Source organism: Mchenga conophoros, linkage group LG23, assembly GCF_057382185.1.
Source record: "Mchenga conophoros isolate Kocher_MC1m ecotype Shallow Benthic linkage group LG23, M_conophoros_male_GT1.1, whole genome shotgun sequence".
In the NCBI taxonomy this organism is placed as follows: domain Eukaryota; kingdom Metazoa; phylum Chordata; class Actinopteri; order Cichliformes; family Cichlidae; genus Mchenga; species Mchenga conophoros.
This window is the reverse complement of record NC_140547.1, coordinates 1,447,197-1,474,646: the sequence shown is the minus strand read 5'-3', so window position 1 is coordinate 1,474,646 and position 27,450 is coordinate 1,447,197. Positions and strand designations below refer to the sequence as shown.

The 27,450-nt window shown below is 43.5% G+C and overlaps 1 protein-coding gene across 1 annotated transcript; it reads left to right on the top strand.

Moving 5' to 3' along the window:
- The first annotated feature begins 2,570 nt into the window (after nucleotides 1-2,570).
- On the top strand, nucleotides 2,571-11,445 carry use1 (unconventional SNARE in the ER 1 homolog (S. cerevisiae)). The gene is made up of 8 exons (XM_085265283.1): nucleotides 2,571-2,729; nucleotides 6,514-6,563; nucleotides 6,787-6,865; nucleotides 6,966-7,118; nucleotides 7,268-7,283; nucleotides 7,414-7,435; nucleotides 7,520-7,682; nucleotides 9,689-11,445. Exons 1-8 carry the CDS (start codon nucleotides 2,631-2,633, stop codon nucleotides 9,869-9,871), a joined length of 765 nt encoding a protein of 254 aa, XP_085121409.1. The 5' UTR covers nucleotides 2,571-2,630; the 3' UTR covers nucleotides 9,872-11,445.
- The last annotated feature ends 16,005 nt before the right edge of the window (nucleotides 11,446-27,450 follow it).

Sequence of the window (27,450 nt, the reverse complement as noted above, 5' to 3'; positions counted from 1 at the left end):
GCACAATTAGAACGATTTTCTTTTACGCTGGAAACAGAAGCTGGTGATAAACAAGAGTTATTAAAATAAAACTGTAGGACGTTTATAAACTCTCCAGGAGTTAGTCTGCTCCAAATTAGGTTCATAGGTTGGACCTTCAGCACAGACAATATGTAGTAACATGAAACTAGAAATACTGCACATCATGGCATTACATTAGGTACATGTTGCTAGTACTGGGTACAGACCACCTGGTGTGGTCTCCTGCTGGTGTAGCTCATCTGCTTCAGGGTTTAACATGTTCAGAGATGATCTTCTGCACTCCTATAAGCTCCAAGCCGTCGGGCCAGCCTCTGATCTTTAGCATCAAACTGCCGCTTGCTGGATATTTTCTCTTATTTGGATCTTTATCTGTAATCCCCAGAGATGGTTGTGTGGGACAATCCCAGCAGATCAGCAGTCTTTGAAATCCTCACACCAACAACCAGCCCTGTTCAGTATCACTTAAATCCCCTTTCTTGCTCATTTTGATGCTCATTTTGAGCTTCAGCAGGTCGTCTTGATTATATCTGTGTGTTTAAAAGCACTGACTCGGCTGATTTGATATTTGCATTAACCACTAGGTGAACAGGTGTACCTAATAAAGTGGCCGGAGTGTGTATGTTTAACATTTTGCTTTAAGATGGCTAAAACTCCCAGAGGTGGGTATAATTTTACAGTCTCACGGAGCCATTCCTGCCTTAAACAGTCATTACAACTCGGGTCAGGTCTTCTTAAATGAGCCGCTTCTTTGTCACAGTAAACTGCAGCCGTCTGCACAGACCTCGCTGCTTTTGATTTTGTGTGGAGTGGAATTAATGCACCTTGAGCACACAAAGGCTCCACAGTTCAGGATCAGCTGCCACAATGCAAGATCTGTTTTTCAAGTGATGTCATACGAGTCATTTCTTCAGACTTCATAAAGCTGCACCAGAGCCGCGCACAGGAAATTACACCAACATGAGTTTTAACAGTGTCACGCAAGCGCCCCTTGAAGTGGTTACATTTATTTTTGCCGTTTTTACGCCCTGAGCTGTGGTCAGCATTTTCCTTCCTGGTCATGGGTGATTTACCAGCCTCGCACACCATCCACTGTTAAGCAAATTAAAGTTTATGTTGTTTCACGTACCTCCATGCGGGTTGGGATACGTGAGTCTGATAGATGATTGTTCTCCTCTCTGCACCACCCACACAGCTGGGCATGCTCAGGTGGAAGGGCGCTGCAGTGATAGGTATGTGGGGTCTTTGAACTAGGTTAACAAATCATTAAACAAAGTCCTGAACAGACTGGGACTATTTTTTGACATGAAGACTAAAATTGTTGCTCTGAAGATTTGAACAGGCTGTGTCATGTGACCTGCCGGATGACCTCCTTCTTGGACTTGATCCACAGATGCCTCATATCTGGAAAACGCAGCTCCAACTTCAGCCCGTTGGTGGTGCAGAAGTTTCCGGCTACAGATTAAAACTTTGGTGAGAAGATTCAGTCAACTGTCTCCAATCGGTGCTCCACGTTGCAAAAATAGTTATGATTCTAGGAGCTGTAGATGATGTAGACCATAAGAAAAGGTCTAAACACTGAGTGCCCTGACTCATCTTTGCTGCGCCACTAAATAAAGTGATGCAGACCGTGCACTAAATGGGCTATTATACTTTACGCACTGTAGTGTAGTGATAAGCACAACATGACTTTATATCCAGTGCTAATCTTTCATTCCATCTGTTTACATGTAAAGCAGTTTGAGTGTCATAGATACCGTACAGCAAAATAACCCATGTATTATAAAAGAAAACATAATCAATACAGTCAATATAGGCATACATGGATACTTGATAAACTATCAGGCCACCACCCAGTGTAATGTTTATGCCACAATTACCCTAAATTAACAGTACTGAAAATATCAAACTCATTTTCTATGTTTCTGTAACGACTGAGACGCCAGTTTGTCCAAGCTTGTCAGTCAAAACTCATATTTTTAATTTTATTTATGTAATCTTTTACAAAAAAGCAGAAAAAATAGGAAAGCACATTATTATTATTATTATTATTATTATTATTTACTGGCATTGCGTAAAATAAAAAATCGTTGTGCTTGACTCTCAGAGAAGTCCAGTATGGCGCCTCAAATTGGGGTATAAAAAAGTGAATTTAGTGTTTTATTTGCCCAATAAATAAAATTTACAAACAATATTTTTAACTTTGTTTTCTTTTAGTGTTTTTATGGCAGTATTTTTTTAAGAACTGTATATAAACACATGCAAAACATACATAAATAAAAAAAGTACTACATACAGACATGTTGTGGGTTTCGTGCCAGAATGTGTTTTATATTTATTTTATTATTTTATTTCTCTCGAATAGAGAGAAATCGATTAAGATAAAACTTTGGGATCTGGCGAGATTATTATTATTAATATAATTAATATAATAATTAATGTATTATTATTATTATTATCATTATTATTATTATTATAAGTCTAGCTTTTTAAAGTAAAATTTTCATTGACAACGTAAAAAAAAAGAGGCGGGGCGACGCTCCGCCCATAACGTCTGCGCCGCTCGGCTTGACGTCAAACTGCTGCGCCGCTGTGTCGGCTTCAAACCAAACATGGCTTCCAGACTAGAAATCAATTTCATCAGGTTATTGTCTCGCTGTGAGTCTTTGGCGTCGGAGAAACGGGGAGAGACGGAGTGGAGGCTTGAAAAGGTAACCCGGCACGGCTCGGAGCGGCTGTAACGACCGTGTCGTGATGACGTTAGCCTGACTGTTGTTGTTGTGAGCCGCTGTTAGCCACGTCGTCGCGCAAACCGCTTTCTGTTTTTGTCGGGAGGCACATTTAAGCTGTTCGCCCCTCAGGCACAGGTTCAATCACAGCCGAGATGTCACTGTAGCGACACACGGCGAGTCTGCTGCAGCAGATTTGCTGTATTTTAGTGTTTAATCTCGTTTCCGAAGCTTTCCTTTCACCCATGTTCCTCACAGAAGATCCTCCATGTGTTCATATCTTTAACAGTAACTGTATTTATTTATAGCTTCTTCTTTTTTTAATAAGAACGATCGGCTGAGAATCAGCTGCAACCCGAGTTTTCCTCCAGCCGTCCAACCCCTGCTGCCTCATAGACAGTTAACCTAGTCAGGAGCTGCAGACTCAGCTTATGCGCACCAGCGGGGTGTGATGCAGCCTTTAAATTACATCGCGATATTTCAGAGAAATATTTGCGACAATATTTATTATGCTATGGAAAATAGTGCGCATCATGTTGGGTGAAGGACATCCATCCAGCCATCCTTTCTTCCTTTCCAGTGAGCTGGTGACCTTAAAGTGTGACTAAGCAGCAGTGACACAGCAAAAGTCAAATGTAAGCACACAGGTGCTCTAGCTAGTCCCAGAAAGCTGTTTCTGTTCATCTGTTTGTTTTCAGTGGGAGAAACATTTCATCACTCACCTGTGACTTCCTCATTCTCAGCTCACTGCAGTTTCCCAGCCTTTTAAACATTTGCATATCAGCCAAAACTAGCACCAGCCAAGTTTCATGATCTTCAATATACTGTTGTCATACTCATTGATGGTGGGCATGAGAACCATTCAGAGGTCACAGGGGAATGGCTGCAATCACAGCATTGTAAGAAAGTGAAAGACGTGCTCTTAGGCCCCCTCCTCGGTTCAGAGATGGACTTTCCCTTTTCACATAAATGACCTCCTTTCCTCCTCACTCCTTTGAAAGCCGCAGAGTTGCAGTGAGATACTCTGGGTCGAGTTTTCTCTGGAAGTGTAGTTTTAGTTTTTGTTAAACTAAAGTAACTTAAACTTGTAATTCTTAAGTATCTGCACAATCCATCAATATTCCTCAGGGGGGGGGGCTAACCTTAACTGTCAAAGGATGAGGGGGAGGGTACATCCTGGCCAGGTGAGGTGTGTCACAGGGCTTACATGGAGAGACAGATAACCACTCACACCCACACTGTTGATCTGTGGAACCAGCACCCCCAGTACAGGAAGTCTGGATCGACTCCCTGTCTAACTAATCTGATCTCTGAGTCTTAACCAGTAGGCAGTGGAGATCTTAGAGCTGATGGGTGAGGGGACTGGCCCGATTTAGAATCACCAGTTAACCACAGATGCATGTCTTTGTGCTGTGTAAACTCCACACAGAAAGGCCCCACACTGGATTCCAACCCGAGACACCAGCTCCTGGCGTCTCCTCCTTCGGAGTATTTGTGCCTCTAGTGGTGAAACATGTTTGTTGTTGCCATTTTCATCAGGAACAGCTCTTTCATGTTTTGCAGAGCAGTGAGGTTGTTGAGTAGCTCCCTCATTAAGTCCTCACACTGCTCTCGTACTCAGATATGCTTGGGCGGGGCCTCAAATCAAAACAATTGAACATTTTACCTCGATTAACATTAACGAAGGAGTTTCCTTTATGTACTTGTTCTTGCCCCGACAGTTTGCTGGCAGGGTTTGACCTGTAAATGCGCTCGGCTGTAAAGCTGCGATATTGTGATTGTGCTCCAGCTGTTGAAACAGATTGGTGGTATTACGTTTGGACGCTGAAACTGTGTTGAGGTCTTTTTACATCATGCTTCATGTCATGGAGACACGTTACTGTGTGAACTCTCATTGGGTGAAATGTTAACAGAATTTAAATTTAAAACAAAGATGACATGGACCAGATCACATCTGTTGAGAGTTCAGAACATCAGTTTTGATTTATTTTCAATTAATTACGCGGCTCTCTGTGCGGCTTATGTGCTAGGAAACACAAATGCATAGAGTTGCTATATGATCGATGTCGTGATGTGACACTTCTGTAACGTAGAGATTTGTACCACCGTTTTCATGGACGATTGTGGTTGTTCGGTGATGGGAAATTACGGCTAACTTTTGTTACTAAAACTTTGACCACCAGGGGGCAGCACTGCTAACAGTTTTCTTTTTAGTAAAGAGCCTCGTGAGATCTCGTCTTTTGCCAGGCTGTCATATAAAACAGCGCTCTCCAACCTTTTCTGCGCCATGGACCGGTTTATGCCCGACAATATTTTCACGGACCGGCCTTTAAGGTGTCGCGGATAAATACAACAAAATAAAACTAGTACCGGTACCGAAAAAAAGAAGATTTATTCATAACACACGTGTTACCAAGTTAACGATAAAAACCCTGAAAACCACACATTTCACACCCGAGCCTCAACTCTCGCGGCCCGGTACCAAACAACTCACGGACCGGTACCGGTCCGAGGCCCGGGGGTTGGGGACCGCTGATTTAAAATACACAGGTTACGGTGACACACTGCACTGCACCCTCTTGTGGCGCAAAGTGGTCTTACAACAAAGTGCAGCTTTTATCTTTGACACACACGTGTTTGGTTAAATTCAGAGCATTTGCCTGTTTAAATTCCACTGAAAGCTTTAATTTAGTTTATGAGGTTTAATATTTTTTACACCCAAGAATGAACAATAAGCAGCTTTAAAGGAACAGTCGCTGAGTTAAACGTGTGACCTGTAGCTTTAACGCAAACGAGTAACAGGCGTCGCCAGGCCACTTGGGACTGAATAAATCAAGACGCCTCTTCTCAGTGACCTCGTGTCACGCTGTACCGAGTGGCTCCCTACAGCTGAGCAGTGAAGACCCTTTAATCTGAACCAGCAGGATGAACCAATCAGCTGCATGGTTTTTACTTTTAGAGTAAATGAAAGGTTAGAGTAACTAAAGTAAGAACAGTCAGTGCGACTCTGACAGCTGTCAAACACGTTCATCTTGCACTGCTTCCTCCTTATTACATTTGTCATTAGACCACATGCACACTTGGTCTGATGTGGTGAGAGTCTGTTTTGTTTCTCTCAGTGAGCCGACTCGCTGTGACAGCAGACGTCACCAAATCAACAATTTGACTCATCCGTGCCAGCGTGGCTGGAAACTGCAGCTTGACTGGTTGGTGGAGATCAGCAACCACTGGGCGTTGGTGGGAGTTTGAGATACGGTGCATTTTGCCGTGACTTATTTTCTAACAGCTGCAAACTGAAGGTGTGTTCAGTGTGTGTGTTAGTGTAACCTCAACGATGCTTTGCTACAAACAGGAACTATTAAAGATAAATTTAAGGAGCCTCCACTTGATGCTGTTTACTGCACAGAGTCATTTGCTTTTCTCAGGAACCGTCTCTGCAGCGTCACAGCTGTTTTTCCGCATTATCTGTGTGTGTGTGTGTCGATGAAGACTACACTAGTGTCCACCTGCAGCAGTGAGTGTGTGCTGTCATCAGTCATCCTAAGCTGGTCTCAGTGGCTTCTGTGTGGCTTTGTGACCCACCCTCTGTAAGAAACTCAGCCTACTTTTACAAGAACCTCGTCAGTTAAACTCTGTTATTTGGCCCAGTGTAGTCTATGATATACGGATGTTTATTTAACATTTGTTACTTTGAAATAAAGATGTGATTGATGAGATGAACGAGAGCATGTGAGCAGCATCACTGTTTCTGTTTGGTCTCCTCCAGTATGTGGGCGCCCTGGAAGAGATGCTGGTGGCTCTGAGGAAAAGCCCGAGGTAACACCAGCCTCCACTTTTCTGTCTCAGTGTTTTCTTTTTTTGCCTGAAATGTACATATATTACTAAGAACCTATTTTAAACATGTTTGGTGTTTAGGGAAAAGAGTATATCTTCTAACAGGTCACATCAGGCTTACGTGTTATGAGCGCAGATGTTTGATCTGCTCGTTGCAGCTTAATAACACAAAGCTTTGTCAGTAAGCGGTTGTGTGTCCTTGCAGCAAACCAACACCAGAGGTCCTGGCTGAATACACGAGAAAAGTCAACTTTCTGAAAGGAACTCTAGAAGCAGAGAAGCTGGTCAGTTTTTCCTGTTTTTAACACGACACAACTGTGTTTTCTTTATTTTGAAGTGAAGCTTTGAGTTTTCTGACTTCCTGTCCCTCCCGCTCTGCTTCAGTCTTCACCAACAGAAAAAGCTTTAGCTAATCAGTTCCTCGCCCCCGGTCGGACGGCCACGATGGCCAACGAGAGGATGTCTGTCACTAAAAAAGTCCACACGCAGACGAAGGCGCGGTGCACGGGAGAGATGAGGGACGAGCTGCTCGGCACGGTAGGACGCTCTGACCGTACTGCAGACGTGACCTCTTTGTACGAACTGCAGCGCGCCTCCTAAACTACCACAGTGTGGTAGAAACATCTAAATAAAACGTTTCCCACATTTTGTCTTGAACTCATAAATGTTCTTTTCTGTCACTGCAGGGGTCGTCGGGAAAAGGTACGAAGTACTCGGCCTCTTGGATTTAATAACATCAGATGGAAATATGACGAATTATATTTCGATAGGATTGTATTTGTTTGTTTTTAAGACGAGGTGATTTTATTTTTCTTTTCTCTTCTCACGTTAGACGGAGACTTGAGGAACCGAAGGTAAAGTCGAGCTTTTCTAAATGATCTCGTGTGTTGGACTTGTTTTTGGGTGTAAAAGCTTCAACCTGTGTCACCTCTGCGCAGATGTTTTCCTCTGGACGAGCGTCAGTCTGCCGCAGAGCTGGACGCCGTCCTGCAGCATCACCACAACCTGCAGGAGAAGCTGGCTGAAGACATGCTGAACCTGGCCAGAAATCTGAAGAACAACACTTTGGCTGCGCAGAACATCATCAAACAAGACAACCAGGTAAGCGGACAGATATATGGAATAAATAACTCACAGATTTGATGCAAAACTGTTTTTGAGTCTGTGTTTGTGGAAAAAAAAAGTTTAATGGCAGATTTGTTTCCAGATGAAGAAGTTGAAAAAATTCACCTTTTAATTTGCATCTCTAAACCGAATGCATGCACAAATCTAAACGCACAAAATAGTTAGCAGTTCAAATAGACGCTTTTCAGACCACAACGAGCTCTTGCACCTGGCTAATCGAGCCAAAGCACGCCCCCAAGCTGCAGCGCGTTCAGCCGAAACAGTGCGAGTCCTCCAAGAAGGAAATGCAACACATGTTGTTTGCTCCCAGTCAGCTGTGTCTAAACTCAGGAGCAAAATGGGAAGACTGTGGGAACATATGGTCAGAACAGTGAGTCAGTGTGGCGCTGAAGCTAAACAGGAAGTCAGCTCCCACACTTAACAGCAGAAAACACACAGTGGGCTAAAGAGAAGCGTCCTGAATGTGCAGATGATTCTGGAACTTTAGCTGTGTCGAGGTGAAGCACAACCAGCACAGTTCTCATTTAAATATATATTAAACTCGCCGATCGTGACCAGTTCTGACACTTTGAGCTGCTTCTGTCGATTTCTGTAGGACACGGGGGCGACACATTCAAAGCCTTTCTTCCTGATTCACTTCTGACTCTGGGAACAAACTTTTATGATGGTTGGGTCGGTAAAAGATATGGGAATGATTAGCTGAGGTTTGGCCACTTTCCTCAAGTTGTTTCAGGGTGATCATGCATCCTGCCCAATATAAATACAAGCTGAAAGTGAGAAATTAAATCCAAATAAAGTGAAGTCAGAGTATACAAAGCCCAAGCAGAGGGGTGTGCTATGAGGGGAGGTTAATGGTCAGAAGGACCTTTCTTTTTACTAAATCACAGAGATCACTTGTGATGAAAATCTCTGTGGGAGCAGAGGATGCTGGAAGGGCCAGATTTCCACTGACTTATTATTTACAACAGCCATTTAGTGCAGTATAGACCCTCTGCTGTACCCATATACATTTTGTGTAGGTAGGCTGTTAAGCCAAAAACTGTCTCTAATCTGCTGCCGAATCTCTTTTACGCTGCTGGAATTGCAGCTGCTGCATCAGGTTGCAGGACAGGAGCAACGTTTAAGCTGTAATGCTACAAATAAGCAGCAGCACTAAAAGCGCACTCAGAATAAATCTATTAAGAAGAACAGCTTTTGGGCTTTTTTTAAATGTTTGACATAGATTTTTATCATAATTATCCGCTAGCTTCCCTGATTGCAGTAGGGAACACTCGTAGGGATCGTTTTGTGCAGAGGAGTCACATGATGTTTCATGTGAGCACGCCCAGAGCCTGAAGAAGAAAGAGGCGGGCTTCCAGCTGCTCCCAGGTCCTCCTGCAGAGTCTCTCAGCAGCTGGGGATCAAAGCTAAAAGCTGCCCTTTCCAAACCTTTAGTTACGTTAATAAGAAGATTTGTGCTGAAGGACCTGATGTGGCCGCCAACCGGCCCAAATCTGAGTCTTATGATGGAAACTTGGAAAAAACTTGGTCCATAACAAAACTTGTTTTAACTGCTTATCGGGAAAACTCGAACCAGCTTAAATAAAAAATAGTTTTCCATGAGTGAAGCCCACACTTAACGAATTCAGGGCATCATAAAAAGGTGACAAAGTGCTAATTGTGATATTTTTATTGAAGATCCTTTTTTCCCTCCTCTCGTGCTGGCAGTATTTACATTTATTAAATCTTTGAAATCATTTATTTTAAGATTTATTTATTTATTTGTTAGAAAGAAAAAAAGTTGTGCAACCTCTAGAGCTATTTCTGCCTCTCTTTGAGAAACTTGGAGGAGTTTAACTGATTCTGGCCACAAGGGGGCAGTATAGGCCAGCTAACAGCCTTTGGAGCCACACTGTGCATAAAGACTCCGAGTGTTCCCGTCAGCGGGCTTGTTTGTCTGTGGTTTTGATGTTTATATCGGCGACGTCTCCCTCTGCCTCCAGACTCTGAGCCAGTCCATGCGTCAGGCGGACCTGAACTTCGAGAAGCTGAAGACGGAGTCCGAGCGGTTGGAGCAGCACACGAAGAAGTCTGTGAACTGGCTGCTGTGGCTGATGCTCATCCTAGTCTCCTTCACCTTTATCAGCATGATCCTCTTCATCAGAATCTTCCCCAGACTCAGATGATGACCGTGATCATCCTCTGAACTCTTAGTCCCGACACGCTCCCGTGTTTACAAGAGCAGAGTCTTCACAGGCCTCCGTAGAGCTACAGCGATACAGATCAGTAGCTGTCAGCACCAAAACAAATCAGTTTCACGGACTGTCACTTTACACTTTTGAAACTGAAATCTTTCTCCTCCACATTAAAGTTTAAATCACGACTCGAAGCGCCAGAATTCTCTTTTTTGACACAGCAGAATCTGCTGGGAGCAACAGCAAAGTCTTAATGCACGGACGGCAGGACCTGAGCCTTAACTATTTTAACCCTCATCAGGACGGCTGCGAGCCAATCAACACATGTATGCACTTTGTCACCAAGTGAAACTACAAACACACACACTCGTCTTTGGTGGAGCATCTGTTTAGTACCCGTGCACACTGAAAGGCGTTCATGGACCGTCGCCGTCAGCTGTAACTCAGTTTGTAACAAATGTGCCATCGTTTGCTAATGCTTTACCTTAAATCCCCAGTTTAGTATATTTGATTTAAACATCATACTGTGATGTGGCTGTAAGCAGATAGAAACATGCTGTACATTTTTATGCTTGGTCATGTTTCTACACATCCAGTTCTGACCTGAGGGGCTGAAAAATGAAGAAGAGTCAAAAACTGCAGTTCCACCAGTGGCCACTTGAGGCCCACTCCCAGATTGAGTCATTTACCCACAGACTCGCATGTTAAAATGCAGCATTACAGAAGAAGTAAGCACATTAACAGCCTGCTACTAGAACCAGTTTCATCTTGACCTTTTTGACAACTTTACTGTTTCTTTTCTTTCTTACCTCACTTGTTTAAACTTTGCTGAGGCTTAAAGTCGGGCCGAGGTGAATGTGTGACAGGCAGCTGCAGGCCTGTGTCTGTGATTCACCTCCAGTGAAGTTTGCTCTCACATGTGGTGGCTTCCAGTCCAAAAAACAACAACGTAGTGATGACCAAAATCACAAACCACAGGGTGATGTTCTTTAAAGTAAAGCAACACCAGCTGTTCACTGAAAGCAGCTCGGTAAACTCGCACTGGTGTTTATCACTTAAATGTTTAAACGTCGTTAAGGGTCAGAGCCAGCGTCGTCAGCCCTGTTATAGTCGGTTTCCTGCGTCAGGTGATCCTGTTTGTTCACGTCCTGTTTGACGGCTCACGTGTTGTGCGTAGTATCACTAAAATGTCATCTGATTCAAGAGAGAAATAAAATAATTTAATTTCCCTCCGTCGTTGTCATTGTGAGTCCAGAGTGCGTTTTCCTGATAGATGCCTGAAGGCGTCCTCTTGTCAGTGTGGAACTAACTAATGCAGTGGCATCACACGGCCAGTGTGCGTCAGTCACGAGCTTTGAGTATCAACGCACACAATGACCTCTGTGACCCCGGTGGCCCGAGCGAGCGGTGATTCCCAAATTAAACCTGCTACTCATTTAGGAGTGCCCCAAGGATGAAGTAAAGCTAAATAAGAGCCGCTGGCTGCGGAGGGGAAAGCACACGGCGATCGTGTGTGAGTCTGTGCGTTGTCAGCTTTTGTTCCTCCTTAATTTAGCCTGACAGCAGCTTCAAGTCTGAACGTTTCTCACAGGTTAAAGTTGCTCTTGTCAGCCTGACTCTTGTTTGAGGTCTGTGAGGCTGCAGCTCTGCCCCTAGCCCTTCCTCTCTTCCCCTCCCAGCCTGCTGCTGAGACCTGGCCTGCTGTGTATTTTAGGATCCCTGGGGGGCATTTCGCCTGCTGGAAGCCAAGGTATGCAGGCCACCGGGAGACCAAATGAGGCTGTGTCTCAGCAGAGGATCGTCATCCCTCAGTTTAATCACAGCTGTTTGCGCCTCCATTCTCAGGCCTTCGCTAATGCTCTTGGCCGTGTGATCAGCCCTGCGAGCGCGCGGTGCCGCTTTTGAACCGAAACGGCAGCGCATGACTTCATCCTTGGTGCGGTTTCCCATGTTCATTATGGTTTTACCCCGACGGCCGAACGAGACCGGAGGCTACGTAGAAAACCAAAGTTCAGCAGGGACCGAGACGTGTGAAGTTCCTAAAGTCAGAAAATGTATCTCCTGTGACGCCTGTTGAGGGCGCTTTTAACCTCTGACCCAGGAAAGCTGAATGGGTTCCTTCCTGGAGTCTTTTCCCACAGGGATGAGCTGAAAATAGTGTTGGACTGCCTGCACTCACACATGTTTAGTAAATTTAGCTTAATTCAGTGCCATTTCCTAATAGGGTGCTCATTACAGGGGCTTAACCAGCAATCCTTTAAAAAAAAGCTACAAAACACAACTGCTTCACTTTTCACCCTAATTTATATACTTCCCTTTCAAACTCTACAAAGTTCATTTACAAGTGCAGATAAGCATCGACGGCTGCAGAAGCACTGAGTGATTTAATGGCCACGCGCTACCAGCAAAAGCTACTTTCTTCATGGGTGTTAATGGGTCACGCATTTCAGACTTCATTTCAAATGACTGTTTCCAGTCAGCTTCCAGCAGAAGGAGAAAAGCAAACGACAGTGAGCACAGCTTCTAACCCTGCAGTTACTTTCTGATATAAACTCTCCAGTCATTTGATTACTCGTTATTTTATTTTGTTAGTCGCTGGTAACGTGTTGGACCCTTTGTGCCCCTGGAAATGCTTTGAATCAAAGGTTCAACAAGGTGCTGGAAACATTTCTCAGAGATTTTGGACCAGTTGACTCAACAGCATCACACAGATGCAAATCTCCTGTTCTCTACTAATCTGTTGGAATGACATCCGGTGAGTTCATAAAGGGACAGACACGGTTACCAACAGTAGTCAGGTAGTGTGTAAATGATGCTTAACCCCCCCCAATTATTACATCATCACCAGCAACATGAACCAATAAAACAGGCAGGATGGATCCAATCTTTCTAATCAGATTCTGACCGCACCATCCAAATGTTGCTACGGAAACCAGGACTCATCAGATCAGGAAGCGTTTTTGTGATCTGTAGCTCAGATTCCTGTTCCTAGCTGACAGGACCCAGTGTGGTCTTCTGCTGCTGTGGCACATCTGCTTAAAGGTTTGCCGTGTGATGAGAGATGCTCTCCTGCAGCCTGGTTGTGATGTGTGGATTCTCAGCCAGAGCTGCTGCTCACTGGATATTTCTTCCAGGGTGATTCACAGATCACGCTGCGCTCTGGCAGCGATGGTGCTACTGTCCAGTTGATTTTGGACTCTGCTGGTGGGTCTATGACGATGTTTTCTTATCAAAATCTGTATCTGAGGTTTACTTTGTGTTGCAGTATGGTTGTCGTGTTGCACGGCCGATGAATTGTGGCTTTTATTTTGGCCATTACATATTTTACAAGCGCTTTATAAACCTTGACGCCAACAATAACTCCTGAGCCGCCGAAATTAAAACGAAAGCTGCTTGAGCTCAAACAAAAGCTTCACACCCTTCAAAGGGCTGATTGATATCTGTGACTCGGTTCTGGGTTAAGGTTGGAATTAGCTGGGAATGCGTCAGCAAAAGTCCTCACGGAGACACGAAAAACGTGTGTGCGCTCGTTTTTCTTTTAATTGGTGTGAAGCCCCTAAAAGCCGGAGAGCACGGGGACAAATGGCGGGACAACCTCCGGCCGCTCAGCTCAGGGCTGCGCCTGTCAAACATCCCAACACTCCGGTCTTTTTAATTTGGCTTTTGGCCGCAGCCTCGGCGAGGATTTGGGTTGCCTACAGAGATGAAGGAGCTTTTTATTTCATTCTCTCTTTTCTTTTTTCCATGCACTTCCTTTGAGGGAGCAAAAGAGGTTAAGCGGGATTTTTCTCCCCCCTCCCACCAGCACCACCACCACCCTCCTCCTCCTTTCTGCCAATGCTTTGAATGTGCTGTAACGTTAATGAGCTAATGGGAGCGCAGAAAGCTGCACTTATTAAGCTTATAAACTGACTCACTGCCTTGAACACACACACTCAGCTCCAGGCCTCGGAGCTGCAGAATTTATACATTTTATAGCGGAACCTCCACCAGTCAATAAAGCCCTTCAATGTGTTTTTTAGTGATTGTTTGTTTTTATGGTTTCATTTCCCAGCTATTAGCGTTCATTTAGTTTTATGTATTTCTTAGATCAGACATGGGAAGCCTGTGTGAGTGTTGATAAAGGCTGGTGTTAAAACCATGACAGTAGTTTTCATCGTTCTGTGGCAGAAAAACAAGTTGCACGAAACAAATCTGTCAAAAAGCCTGAATTTGGTAAACGTGCATTTTTGTAGAACAACTTTTCTTTTCCACACCGTGTCTTCTGATGTGAGGCGCGCTGATTACAATCTCATAATCTCTCGTCTACACAGGTGTCGTGGAAGTTTGTGTGCTTTCATTTTGCCGTTACTGTTTCCCTCGGCAGCACCCGTCTGACTGTGTGGTTGTGTTGTGTCTGTGGCTCTTCCTCAGTCTTAACAGCCTAATGAGGGTTCCTCTCTGAGCGCACACACACACACACACACACACACACACACACACACACACACACACAAAGCTGTGTTGTGGGTTTAGTACAGAAAACATCTAGAAGGACACTTTCACCTACAGTAAGAGTTCCACAAGATCACCCAGACAGACATAACCTTTCTGCTTTTGGTCTGTTTCCGTGCATATGCACATATGAATTGCAGCCACACGTCCTTCCCTGCAGCCACCTATCGCCCTCCGTCTCTCTGCTGCCAGCGTCAACATGTGGGTTAAAGCGCTGAACCTGGCAGCGCTGAGCAGGGAGGTTTTTCCTTCCCGGCTGGTTTCAGCCTTTGATGTAAGGAGCTCAGGTAGTGCTGCTGCTGGGAGGCTTAATTTCTTGTTTCTTTGCTCCTTCTCCTTTTAGTGATTCGGGATCTCCCAGTGGGAGTGCGGCTGCTGGTATTACTGGTGGCTTTGAGGCTTGAAGCAGGCAAGACAAGCTTGTTGGCCACAAAACAGCAGATTTCATTGTTAACTATCCAGGGAGAGAGATTATTATCAACTTGCCAAAACAAAGAGATGAACTAATACAATTTAATAGGGGACTACTTTAGATTAGCCTAGCAAAAAAACCAAATCACAAAGGGAAACTGCTAGCTTAAGTTAAAGCTTATTTATTAACACGTCTCTCATTTATTCATTCATTTTGAACCAAAGTGTAAACACAGCAGGTTTGTTATCTTCACTAAGCTAGTCGTTTCCCACTTTGTCCAGTCTGCAAGCTAAAGTAAGCTAACAAGTCAACCGGTGGACCAAAACGTCAACCTCCAGACCAGAAAATGAAGCTGAACGTACCAAATGTACACAATATAGACACAATATCAACACAGACACGTGTTAAAAAGCAGAAACCCACACATAAATAACAAAGGCTCGAAATTTTGACTTATGATTCGCATGAACTGTTTACGTATTGCTATGTAAGGATAAAAGGATCTAACAATGTACTGTGTCTGAAAAATAACGAGTAACTAAAGCTTTACAGTAATAAATATGGTGGAGTAGAAGTAGAAAGTAAAATATTACTCTGTAAAGTATTCCTGGTCCATCCATGCTCTCATCCAGTCCGTGGTTTTGGGCAATGCTAGCTTAGCTACAGCTAAGCTAGCATTGGGGTCAGTCATATTTGGGGGGGGGGGGGGGTCAGCCTTGGAAAGTAGCATAAAGTGTAAAATAACAAAAACAAGTTTAGTTTTTTGTTTCCAACATTCGATGGTACCAAGTTTACACAAAACGAAAACGTTAGCCTTCCTCTGTAACTCTCGTAGGAAAAAGACGCTGTTTCACAATCTGGTGATTTTTTTCCTTCAAATCTAGAAGTAAATGCGGCAGGAAGTTGCAGTTGGCTCAGATTTATGGGGCGCCGTTTGTAAAGTGAAACATGCTGAAATTAACGGCAACATTTTTCCACATTTAGCTCAAAACCTTACAAAAACATATTTTTTCGAGTAATTTTTTACAACATTTAGTAAAATATTTGTAACTTTTCATCAAATGTTAAATCCATCCATCCATCTTCATCCGCTTTATCCGAGGCCGGGTCGCGGGGGCAGCAGCCTAAGCAAATGTTAAATATTAAATCTAAATGTTAAATATTAAATCTAAATGTTAAATGTTAAATCCAAATGCTAAATGTTAAATCCAAATGTTAAATATTAAATCTAAATGTTAAATATTAAATCTAAATGTTAAATCCAAATGTTAAATGTTAAATCTAAATGTTAAATGTTAAATCTAAATGCTAAATGTTAAATCTAAATGCTAAATGTTAAACCTAAATGTTTAGGCTAATATGCAAATTTATTGTACGGATCAACGGAAATACCAAAATAAAAGCTTCCCGAAAACCTCCGGTGCAAAATTGTGTCTGTTCTCCTCCTCACTTCTTCCCGCCATGTGCTGCTTCACTTCTTGCCTACGAGCATGTCCAGCGATTTTGCTGGACATGTGCTGCAGCGATTGTGAAGTGGAGACTGCAGCTGCTAAGAGTGCACTACTGCTAAACCTTTGGATGGCCGACAAAACGGATCTTCCGATGTTTTCAGCTAAATCGCCGGACGTGCTTTTTCATGGCCGGGTTATGGCTGAATTCCAGTGGAATGACGGTCCCGCCATAATAGACGTTCCAGCCATGTGTTCCAGCCCTAAACCTAACCTTATCTAACTATAACCTTATTCCTAACCTTTACTAGCAGTTAAATGAAGTAAAATAGTGTTTTCCAAAGCGATTTTTAGAAAATGAACGACCGTGTAGATTGAGTCCAAACGGTTCTCACGTGCTCTCCTTTTTCCGTTACCGTAATTTAGGAACGTGTTGGGTACCCGAAAGCATAAAATGTTGACAATTTGTCACCTAGCGAAAATTATTAGCTTTGGGAGTGAGAACGTGTCTGACCACTACCGGCACACTTTGGCACCGGAGGTTTTCGGAAAGCTTTTATTTTGGTATTTCCGCTGATCCGTGCAATAAATTTGCATGTTAGCCTAAACATTTAGATTTAACATTTAGATTTAAATATAATATTTAGATTTAACATTTAAAATTCTGTTTTAAATATGAAAAGTTACAAATATTTTTACTAAATGTTGTGAAAAATGACTTGTTTTGAGCTAAATGTGGAAAAATGTTGCCATTAATTTCAGCATGTTTCACTTTACAAACGGCGCCCCATACAGATGCCACTCTCATTTGTTTGTGGGTACACTGGGCCTCGGACTGGGGATTTGTGCTCAGACAGGGAGACGACCTTGAGGATAAAATCTATCAAATGTGCTACAGATGGGACGAGGTGGGGTAGGAGGAGACGGCTGTGTATGCTGTGGGGTGGCGCTGAGGCCTCAGCCAGACTGGGCTGTGTGCAGACACACCTGCGCTGGGCCCCCTTTTCCGAAACCCCCAGTGCCCCAGTCTACCACAGTAGGTGCTCCTCCTGACATGAGGGAGGCTGCTGATTAGGCAGCTTTCTGTTTTTGTTTTCATCTGTCAGGTTTTGGTTCCCAGCAGAAAAAGACCAAATTTGTTCGGAAACAAATGTTTGACATAGAAACACTAAAACTGACGTCTTTGCATGGATGCAAAACACTTTGTTGATACAAGGACCAAATCCTTGGCTGTGCTGTTATTTGTGAGGATGTTTTCAAGCCAAGGTTTCTTTCAAGGTTAGCGTGAGCGTCATTCATCAGACGTGGTATGTCGAGGCCGGCCAAACGATCCACGATTAAATACAAACATGCTACATTTTCACAAAATTCTTCTCCAAGGTTTTCAACAACTTGTCTCTTTCTCATGTGAAGCCTTCGAGAAAGCACAGATCGAATCATGAATGTCATTTCAAACTCAACAGTTCTATTTTACAAAGCTCAAATGTTGTACTTGGTCATATTCTCAGCTTTTCTATCCGTTCGTACCCCAGCGAGTGGAGTGGGCAGCACAGTGTTCACCACAGTGAGGTGACTTGTTCAAACGTTAGACAAAAACCAGCTCTTGTAGTCTGGTTTTTATTCTTCTCTCTAAGTATTATCAAATGACTGGATGTATCAGAAGCAAATGTCACAGGTGCAGTCATGTCAAAGAGGAAGTCTGCCCTTTTGTGTTTAGCAAAGACAATAAAAAAAATCATCTGGGCCTTACCGGGTTAGTACCAGGCAACAGGACCGAAAACCCAAATGAGAGGATGAGAGCGACAATAACAGCAAAGAAAACATGACGGTCTGTCAGCGAACTCACAAAGTGATTTGGGAATGAGGAAGAGGTGCTCATCTCTTCCTCATTCCCACAGAGTGGGTGTGGGAGTTACCCAAAAATCCCGCTGAGGTGTTAGTTTGGCCGAAGGCTTTCCTGGAGGCAATAACGACATCTTCAGCTCGTGTCGAAAACACCTCTGCTGAAAATGTAAATGCATGTAAAGCAGCAAATACTTTAAATACAAATTTCTGTTTGTAGTATTTTGATGTCGAAGTTGGAGTATTTTTAAGCTCTTTCACCACAGACTTTATTAAGTGTCTTTTTGGGGGCTTTCCTGCACAGCCTGGTGAGAAATTCTCAGTAAATGTCACGCTGACCTCGACCACTGCTGCCACTGATCTTTCATCATCTCTCCACCTGCGTCTCCTCCACCTATGCCGTGCTCACGTCTCCCTGCGTACTTTTACTCTCTACACCGTTTGTCTTCATCTATCTCACATCGCCGCACAGCAAGAAGGGAAATGTTAAAGCTAAATAGAACTTCAAAGGATGAGTGAGGAGGCTGGAAGAAGCCAAACAGAGTGGAGTGTTTTTAAATGTAGAGACTGAGAGATCTTCAGGTTAAATCCTTACCAGGGCTGATAGCTGAGCACATACAGACTAACTGCACTCCTGCCACGATATCAAATATTCAGAGCAACTGAAACAGGCAGCTGATCACGGCTCAAACATGCCATCAAACATGAGGTGAAGGTGGTTTTACTGCGTGTCCAGTATTCGTCAGACACTTGATATTTTCTCCCATTTAAAACAAGAACAATATAAACAAAGTTGAAATGTTTTTCCCCACTGTGTGTACGAATGTTCCTCAAATGGAAACACAGGTGAGTTTGTTCTAAAGAGAAGCCTCAGGAGCTGCAAATGCAACGTGGAAGTAACAACAACTTCCTCCTGACGCCGGCTCCTGTTAACATCTGTAAAGTGTTAAAAAGCAAACGACACACAGTTTTCACCTCCACAGGAAGTTTCTGCCTGTGTCACAACTCGTTACTCTTTCCTGTGCGCTATCGGAGCCTTTGGAGTATTTCTGACTAATGTCACGGCTTAGTGTTCAGTTCAGTTCAGTTCATTTTTATTTCAAACATTTCAAACATGTGCCTTCACAATCATTACAAAATATCATTCCATTATTTGTTTGAAAAGGAGTAGGCTGAAGTATTTACTTATTTGTCCCTACCCCCTCAAGTTTTACCTCTCATTCATTTAATTTTTTTTTAGTCTTAAATTAAACAAACAACATATGAAACATATAAACATATGAAGTAAAACAAAACATAACATACATAAATCAAAAACAAGAAATTAGCAAGCCCACCACAGTATAGTTTCTTTCATATGAAAAATACAGAATGTGTATATTTGCAGATACACAAGTTATGGAAAAACAACAAACCAAAACAAAACAAAAAAACAAAAAAGAACCGCAACACCATTACCAGCAACATTACCGTCCTGGGTTAACCCCGTTTTCTTCATTCTTATACTTATTTAAAATTAGGTTTTTATATTTTACTTTAAACTGTTTTATGTTTTGACTGTCTTTTATTTCTTCTGTTAGACTGTTCCATAATTTAACTCCTGCAATTGAGATTGACATAGTTCTTAAAGTTGTTCTAGCACTTTGTATTTTTAAATTCCATTTCCCTCTTAAGTTATACCCACCTTCTCTTTCTATGAACAATTTACAGATTTCTTTGGGAAGCAATTTATTTCTGACTTTATACATTATTTGCGCTGTTTTAAGCTTCACCAAGTCTTGGAATTTAATAGCTTGCATTTTGACAAAGAGTGCATTTGTATGGTCCCTGTACCCTTGATTATTTATTAATCTAATGGCCCTTTTCTGTATTATAGTTATTGTTTGTGTGTTACTTGATAGACGAGCCAGCTAGCGCGTACTTCAGCGCTGGTGAGGTATCTAATAGCTTTATTGTTTACGTGGCACCGAGGAGCAAATACACATGCAGCTGACATCAGACGTTTATCTCCATAAACATGTTCTTGCTGAGTTTATCGTCTCACTCGATTGGGTCATACTGCGAAAAAGTCCATGTTGTAAATTTTGGTAATTGCAGGTGTCCGAAAGGAGGAAATGACCCACGCCTCGTTGCCACGCCCAGTCCCAAACCTGCGGGTGGTAGCTTTGTCCAGCCTCGTGCGTGTAAGTGTCCGTGCACTGGACTCTTAAACCTGAAGAAAGCACCTTTCTGACCGAGTTTGGTAGAATTACTGGCTAACACAGCCTTCTTGCTGTCAGTTTGGGCTCCAAAATGTTAATATTCAGGATATTCAGGCTTCACAAACCAACAGGTGAAGTCGTGGTGGCTACGTCCGTCTTTTCTACACAGTCTATGGGCAGTAGTCAATGTTTTTGTGACGGTGACTCTGTTTTGGCCACTGCAAAAGCCATTTGGGTGTTATTTGATAGCACTCTGGCTAAAATGTAACCGTAGAATCTGGACTTGTGTGTCGTATGCGTCGGGAGCACTGCAGGGAGGTGTGACCTTTGGGCGTAATCAGGGCGCATTTTGTTTCAGACAAATAAGTGAATTTCACAATCACTGTGTCACAGAAAAAAGTTGCCTAACGCGTCAGTATTTAATGAACGCGGCGACGCCACACTCGTGTCGTAACAGCGCGCTCCTCAGCCTGCACGCTTGGTCAAAGCGCTCGTTTTTGCACACTCTGAATACTTATGTCCTAATTTGAGCTATTTTTCTCTAATGTTTTCAAACGGAGGTTTATTTATAGTTGAGCAGACACACTATACTCACGCAGGCGGCCTCTTTCAGGCATGCGAGCACCACTGCCATTGCATTACAATAATTCCAGCTTGCGTAAGTCTGCAGCCGCAGCTTGTTTGTTGACTCTCAGACCTCTCGCTGAACTTTTACACTCACCCTACTTCCCTGATCCCCAACTTCCTCACGTCTCTTCCTCTCCTTGTGAGAACATAAACAAACAGTGTTTTTATTATAGTCATTCTTGGAAGTTTCAAGACCCCCCCCATCCATACCGTGGTCCCTCGCTGTTCCCAGTGTGCGGCGTGCTGGCCCTGGGGGTCATTAGAGCAGCGCTGTGGTCAGTCAGGCCTGAGTCGCAGGATGTTGAAGTAAGTTGCCTCCAGGCTGTGTCTACAAATAGGACCTGAGAAAAGTGAACAGTTAAAGCCTCGATGCCTGGCTTCACCTCTTCTGTGGGTCAGAGAATAACAGACCCCCCCCCCCCCCTCTCCGTCAAAGAAGTGACGTGAGCTCAGGGCCAGCACTTAGGCTTCATTCCTCAATGTCAGTAACAACAGTAAAAGGCAAACTGGAGGAACTAATCAAAGACTTTGGCCGATAGTTTGGTGATTGAGTTTCTTCTAACTCTGTTTGTGGAACAGAGTCCGTGGAGGAAGTAGCTTTGCAGCCACTGGGCCCATGTTACAATCCAGAGTAGCAGTTAGTCTCCTGCTGCCCTGTAATTGATGCTGTCGTGAACGCTGCAATCTGTCTTTGATCCTTGGAGAAGTACAAGTTCTCACCTTCAATGTGGCGTTTGCAACGTCCACGATGGGTGGTGTGCGCTGGGTCTGTTTCCTCTGTAAACACTAATACAATGCTGCTGCATTTATCCCATAACCATGCCTCTGTCACTCAGGAAGCAATTAAGTGTTTCCCCTTTCTCTCATTTGGACTCGATCGTGTGAGAGAAAACTCCCACCGTGCTCAGACCTGCAAACGCCCGCCGGCTTTGTTTTTGTAAATACATTTCAAGGAAAACTTGACTTTTTGTATTATTGTTATTATAGTTCTTTCACGACACATCTCTGCAGTACACAGTGCAGTTTGCTGTCAGGAGCAAGCTGTGCTATATTCCTTTTATTATTATTAGATGAAGGATTTTAAAAGATCTTCTTAACTTCCTACTCAGGTCGTGGATCAGGAAAACACACTGATAAAAATGCTTTTTAATGAATATTTAGATCATTGTCAGTGTTATTGCTGCTGCATGAAGTGATTAAAAGAAAACAGAAAACTGCTGCCACATGAGAGCAGCTGCCCATAGACTGTACATGGAAGATGGCCACAGATAGCCCACTGGTTTTAGTGTCTGTGTTCTGAAAACTCAAAGCTAGCACTGTGTATGCACACTGCATGATTCCAGTTCACAGACATATATAACAGACATGTAAGGGAGGAGAGCCCCTCGCTGTCCCCCCAAAGCCTGGGGAGAACACAGAGCTCTCACACAGACACGTGGGGAGAGAAGTCAAGAGAAAGAGCTCTCAGGTGGACTGGCCAAGATAGACCAGAGCCAGCTCACCGGCAAGTGTAAGTTATGGAGCTACAAGTTCATCCTCGTTCAAAGAGGGATGTGGCCTCTGAAGATGAGCAAAGTCAGAAGATACAGAAGATGGGCTGTTACATCCAGAAGTGTCTGGGGCTGCTGAGATGTTTCTCTGACGTTGGCCTGGACTGTAGGGAAACCACAGATCAGTTGGTAAGAGCATCTAGCAGCCAGGTATGAACAGGGAGGACATGGAAAGCTGAGGAAGTTGTTGACCAAGCAACCAGTAGTCGTCAGTCCCAGGAGGTTGTCGGAAGAGTCCAAAGAGTACCCACCAGAGGTTGTAGTTCAGTGAATTGAATTAGAGGATATATTGGTACACCTATCACCCAAACCAAAAAACCAACGACTGAACAGATGTTACAAAGAGATATTTTAAATTATCCAGAAATAACACACTTTTTAAGCTGGTTTAGCTGTCCATCTGTGGGGACTGACTTTTGGAGTCTCAACCCTGGAATCTGTCACTTGGTACTTCCTGAAATACTACAGGTAGCCGTGTGCCGCTTAAGACGTCAGCCACACAGGCCTAGACTGGTCTGCGGCCCCTTGAGAATCTCCTGTGAGGGGAAAACGGATTTGCAAGTGGCTGCTGGCAGTCATCGACTGAAATCGGTTGCAAAGAATGTGCTCCACCAAAAACCTCTTTATCATTGGTTTGGCTGCTTGGAGCGTGCTGGTGGCCACAGATAATGCCGACTTCTCTGCAAACATTCACCAACTAATCACCAAGTGATAACTTGGAAAAAGTGCTACACAAACTGGAAACAGAATGTTCACTTTCAAAGTAAAAGTTGTCCCTTGGAGCTGAAATGTACTTCAAAAAGCTTTTACTTTGAAAGCACATGGTCTCTATTTCCAGTTTGTGTGACACACTTCACAGTTTGGTGCAGGTTGGCAGACAAGTCAACATCCTAACTACCAACTAACTACTAACTTTAGGCAGTGGCGTCAGTCTGGTCGTATACCTTGTTGTGACCAGTTTCACCTAATGATTGCCACCAACCTCTAGCGACCAGTCAGTCAAGGAGTACACATTTTTCCCTGGCGACCAATGAAATGCTGGAAAAGCTGAAAAGGTGTTGGACATGGAAATGAAATTCCTACCCTGATCATCAGGGACTTGTTGTATTTTCTAACGTCATATATACTCTTATTGTAGTGGATGCTCATACATAACAATGGCAAAAGTTTTGTATGATAAGGTCGGTGTTTGTCTTTAGTAAAGCTCAGATGTCAAACTGCTCCAAACACACAAACTCAGAGGTGTTGTGTCCTCTTAGATGTCATCGAGAACATGTATCCTTAACATGGTCACTTCCAGCACACCCATGTTCATATCTCCTGTTTGTACGAAGCAACCAATCACAAAATAGGAAGAGGAAAAAAATATTGGTGTTTGCACCAAGGCTCAATATAAGGTAAATAAGGATTTTTTTAAAAACTGTGAATCATGCAGAGCTACTTGGTGCTGGAAATGAGCACGATGTGTTTTTTGGTTTGAGATTTCTTTCTGCAAATAAACACCAGCTTCAATTTGCGTTTGCATGCTAAGACATTTATTTAAGACCTTGAAGTGCAGGATCTGTCCATTTAGCGAGGAGACAGTGGGTCATTGTCAGGTCCCCACGTCACTGGAATCCTGGGAATTTTTATCCCCACTCTGATCTGCACTCACAAGTCTCCACACTGCTAATTTCAAATGCAGTTGAGGAAAGAGACTGAGGGGGGAAATGACACAACAGACGTTTGATCACTGGACTTAATGCAATGAAAAAATCAATTCAATTCAATTCAATTTTAATTATACAGCAGTCACCCCAAGGAGCTTTGTATTATAAGGAAAAGACCCTACAATAATACAGGGAAACCCCAACAAGCAGACAACAGCCTCTGAGCAGGCATTTGGTGACAGTGGGAAGGAAAAACTCCCTTTTCTGAAGAACAGGAACAGGATGAAATGTCTGGTAGAACCAGGCTCAAGGCAGCTGTGTCCAAATTCATAGGCTGCACCCTCCAGAGGACCCGGCCTTTGAGGTCTATGTGGGCTGGGTCCTCCGAAGGCCGGGTAGGCTGGAAGTGATCAGCATGAAATGGGACTAGCCTTCAGATTTACGTCACCGCTGTCTCGGTGGAGTTTAATAAACTCCTTGCTATCGAAAATATAACAGGACACTGGCGTAAACTCTCGGCCGTCTCACACTTCTGATGATCAGCTGTCTGTTTGATGTTTATTCAGCTGTGTAAAAACTATAACTTTAATCTCATCCAAACCGATTTACTCAGGAACAAATAAAATACTAAAAAAAGCCAAACAATAACATTGTTAAGTTATCTAAGTGACTCATATATCATGTTTAACCTGAGTAGCGAAAGACCGCGGAAAACGATTTGCCGGGAGTTCACTGTTCTCGCTGGTGTTCTGAGAAACCATCCTACTCTGACAAAACGTCCTACCCGTATTATAGTTTGACGGTGACTTGTGACTAACCCTAAACCTACCCCTACCCCTAACCTAACCTTAAGAAGTATTCCGGATGGGTGAGAGATAAAGAAGTTAATTCGGCGTTGGTTTTGTGCGCATGCACCGCGTCTGCGCAGAAACATTGGGTAGGATGTTTTTTCAGGTAGGATGGATTCCCAGAACACCGGCTCTAGTGAGCCTTGAACCCCGGCTAGCTATCGAGCTGTTGACGTCTCCGAAAACGTCAGAGCGCTTTTACAAATATGGGGTGTCTTGATAAACCGAGCAGCTACATTCTGGTCTGAAAATATGTTAAAGTTTATTTTGTGTAATAAGAGTAATATTAAAACTTAGTAGCTGCTGCCATTGTTGGAAACTGGGAGTGGCTGAGCTGCGCTATGAATCCTGTAGGATTACATCGCTGTGAAGTAATCCTATGGTGGCCCTGCAAAAACGAACCAAAACATGCTGGTAAGTGTGTTTTAATCTCATGAGTCATATAATACTGATGACGGATGTTTAGGCTAGTTAGGTTAGCACACTTACCTCTCATCTTTTCTTTCCTCACAAACCGATAGATCCTCCACTTCTTTTAAGTGTCTCCCAGCGCAATTCTTAGAATATTTTGGTTCCTTCAACTGGTCCGTCGGATTATTGTCTCCCCAGAAACACTTCCCTTGTGCTTTTGGAAATCAGTTTTTTCCTATTTCTGTTGTGTTTTGTGTGCTTTTGCAGCGTTTTTCTTATTGCTGGTGTTTTCTTAAGCTCCAGTCTGTTTGGCCTCTGTAGTAATCGGCCTACAAATGCGGCCTGAGGAGGATGCAGCCTATGAATGTGGACACAACTAGTGTGTGAAAAACCCACTGCACCCTTCCTGCATACATAGAGATTATAAGAGGGTAAGCAGCATAAGCAGCAACCAGGTGCTGTTAATCAAATGCTCTTTATTAACCAATTATCAGCAAGTGTGAGGATCTCTATAAAAATTGAGGTTTTGGCAGTTTGTCATGTGTTTGTTAACATGATGCCTGGACCCTGGTGGGTCTGAAGTCCATCATTGTGCTGTGTGAAGAGAAGAGCTCCATCTCGGATATCTGGTGAAAACAAAACACCAAACAACACAAACACCTCACAGCAGCTGTCAAGCACTCTGGTGAAGAGCTGATGGTTTGGGCTTGTTTTTCAGCCACAGGACGTGGATATTTTGGAGCCACTGAGTCAACCATGAACTGCTCTGTGTGCCAAAGTATTCTAGAGTCAATATGGAGGAAAGACAAAAGAGTCAAGGTGCTTCAACGGCCAGAAAAAGTCCCGGACCTTCAGAGGGCTGTGCATAAACAAATGTCTGCGAACTTCATTAAAAGAAGCCAAAATGTGTCCGCTGATGAAGTCAAACAGGAAACAGTGCTGCTAATCTGGTTCTAATACTGACTGAATCCTGGGGTGTACATGGTTTTTCACATGCGTGCATGGAGTCCTGTGTAAACCTTCATTTTCACATGACCGTCTCATTTTCTTTTTCATCACAGACAACTCTCCTCTTCACCTCTTTGTGCCTCTTCTGACTATCTCAACTCTTTCCGGAGGAAACGTTTCCAAGAACTGAGCTTGCATGCATATTCACACGTGGCAAGGAAGTAACAAAACAACACTGTCCACAGATTCCCAGTGCGCGAGGAAGTACATGGCCATACGTTGATGTTGTGCAGCACATACTAGTTTCCTGCAGCCAACACACATTTTCCACTCAAGCCTATGCTGGACCTGTAACTCTGAACTGACCTTGACTGCGCTACGCATTTTCTCTGCCTCTTACCCTGGATGTGCTGCTCTTAATGTCACTGTGACAATACCTGGATAAAGCTGTCGCTGACACATCCTCTAAGGAAAGGCATCGAGGCGCTGCTCCCCAGTTCCTTATCTATGTTCAAGCCTGCGCACTGCTGAACTGCCCGTCAGTGTGAGACCTTTTTTCCTCTTGTGAGTAGGAGGAGGGAGCGAAGAGACAAGGAAGAGAGATGAAGGAGCAAAAGAAAAAAACAGAAGACAAAAAATAATTCAGTCTTGGCAGTACGACCGGAAAGAGCAGGTGATAAGAGCTGGAATGGGGAACTGCAGAGGAGTGGACAGCAGAAGTGACCTTGACAGTCTAATCTGTTTATAGATAAGTGTGTTGTGATGCATGTGTGGGAAAACAAGGCACTCTGGAACAAGCGCGTGACCCAGGGTTAAGTGTCTTACACACAGACGGGCCTCTATAGACACAGGAACATGCAACACACATGATGGAGCAGGTTATAATCAGAGTGAGGCCGGTGACACTGTCAGAGACAGCTGTGTGAAACAGGAAGTAAAGTCTTTGCTTTAGAAAATAAAACTCTTCTTTTCTTACCTCCAGAGGGATTTGACAATTCACTTGTTCAGCATGACACGTTGAGCGATGGGAGGTTGGGACTAATTTCAAATTAGAACCTACTGAAGCCGGAATAACCACAAAGACAGTTTTGGCTGTGATAGTGTCACAACTCTGGAACAGTCACTAAACCTCACCAGTGT

What these genes read in the sequence shown, in the direction of transcription:
- use1 (XM_085265283.1), top strand. Translation starts at nt 2,631, where the DNA reads ATGGCTTCCAGACTAGAAATCAATTTCATCAGGTTATTGTCTCGCTGT. An exon ending in GCTCTGAGGAAAAGCCCGAG is followed by an intron (nt 6,564 to 6,786) that starts GTAACACCAGCC and finishes GTGTCCTTGCAG; the next exon opens with CAAACCAACACCAGAGGTCC. An exon ending in CTCTAGAAGCAGAGAAGCTG is followed by an intron (nt 6,866 to 6,965) that starts GTCAGTTTTTCC and finishes GCTCTGCTTCAG; the next exon opens with TCTTCACCAACAGAAAAAGC.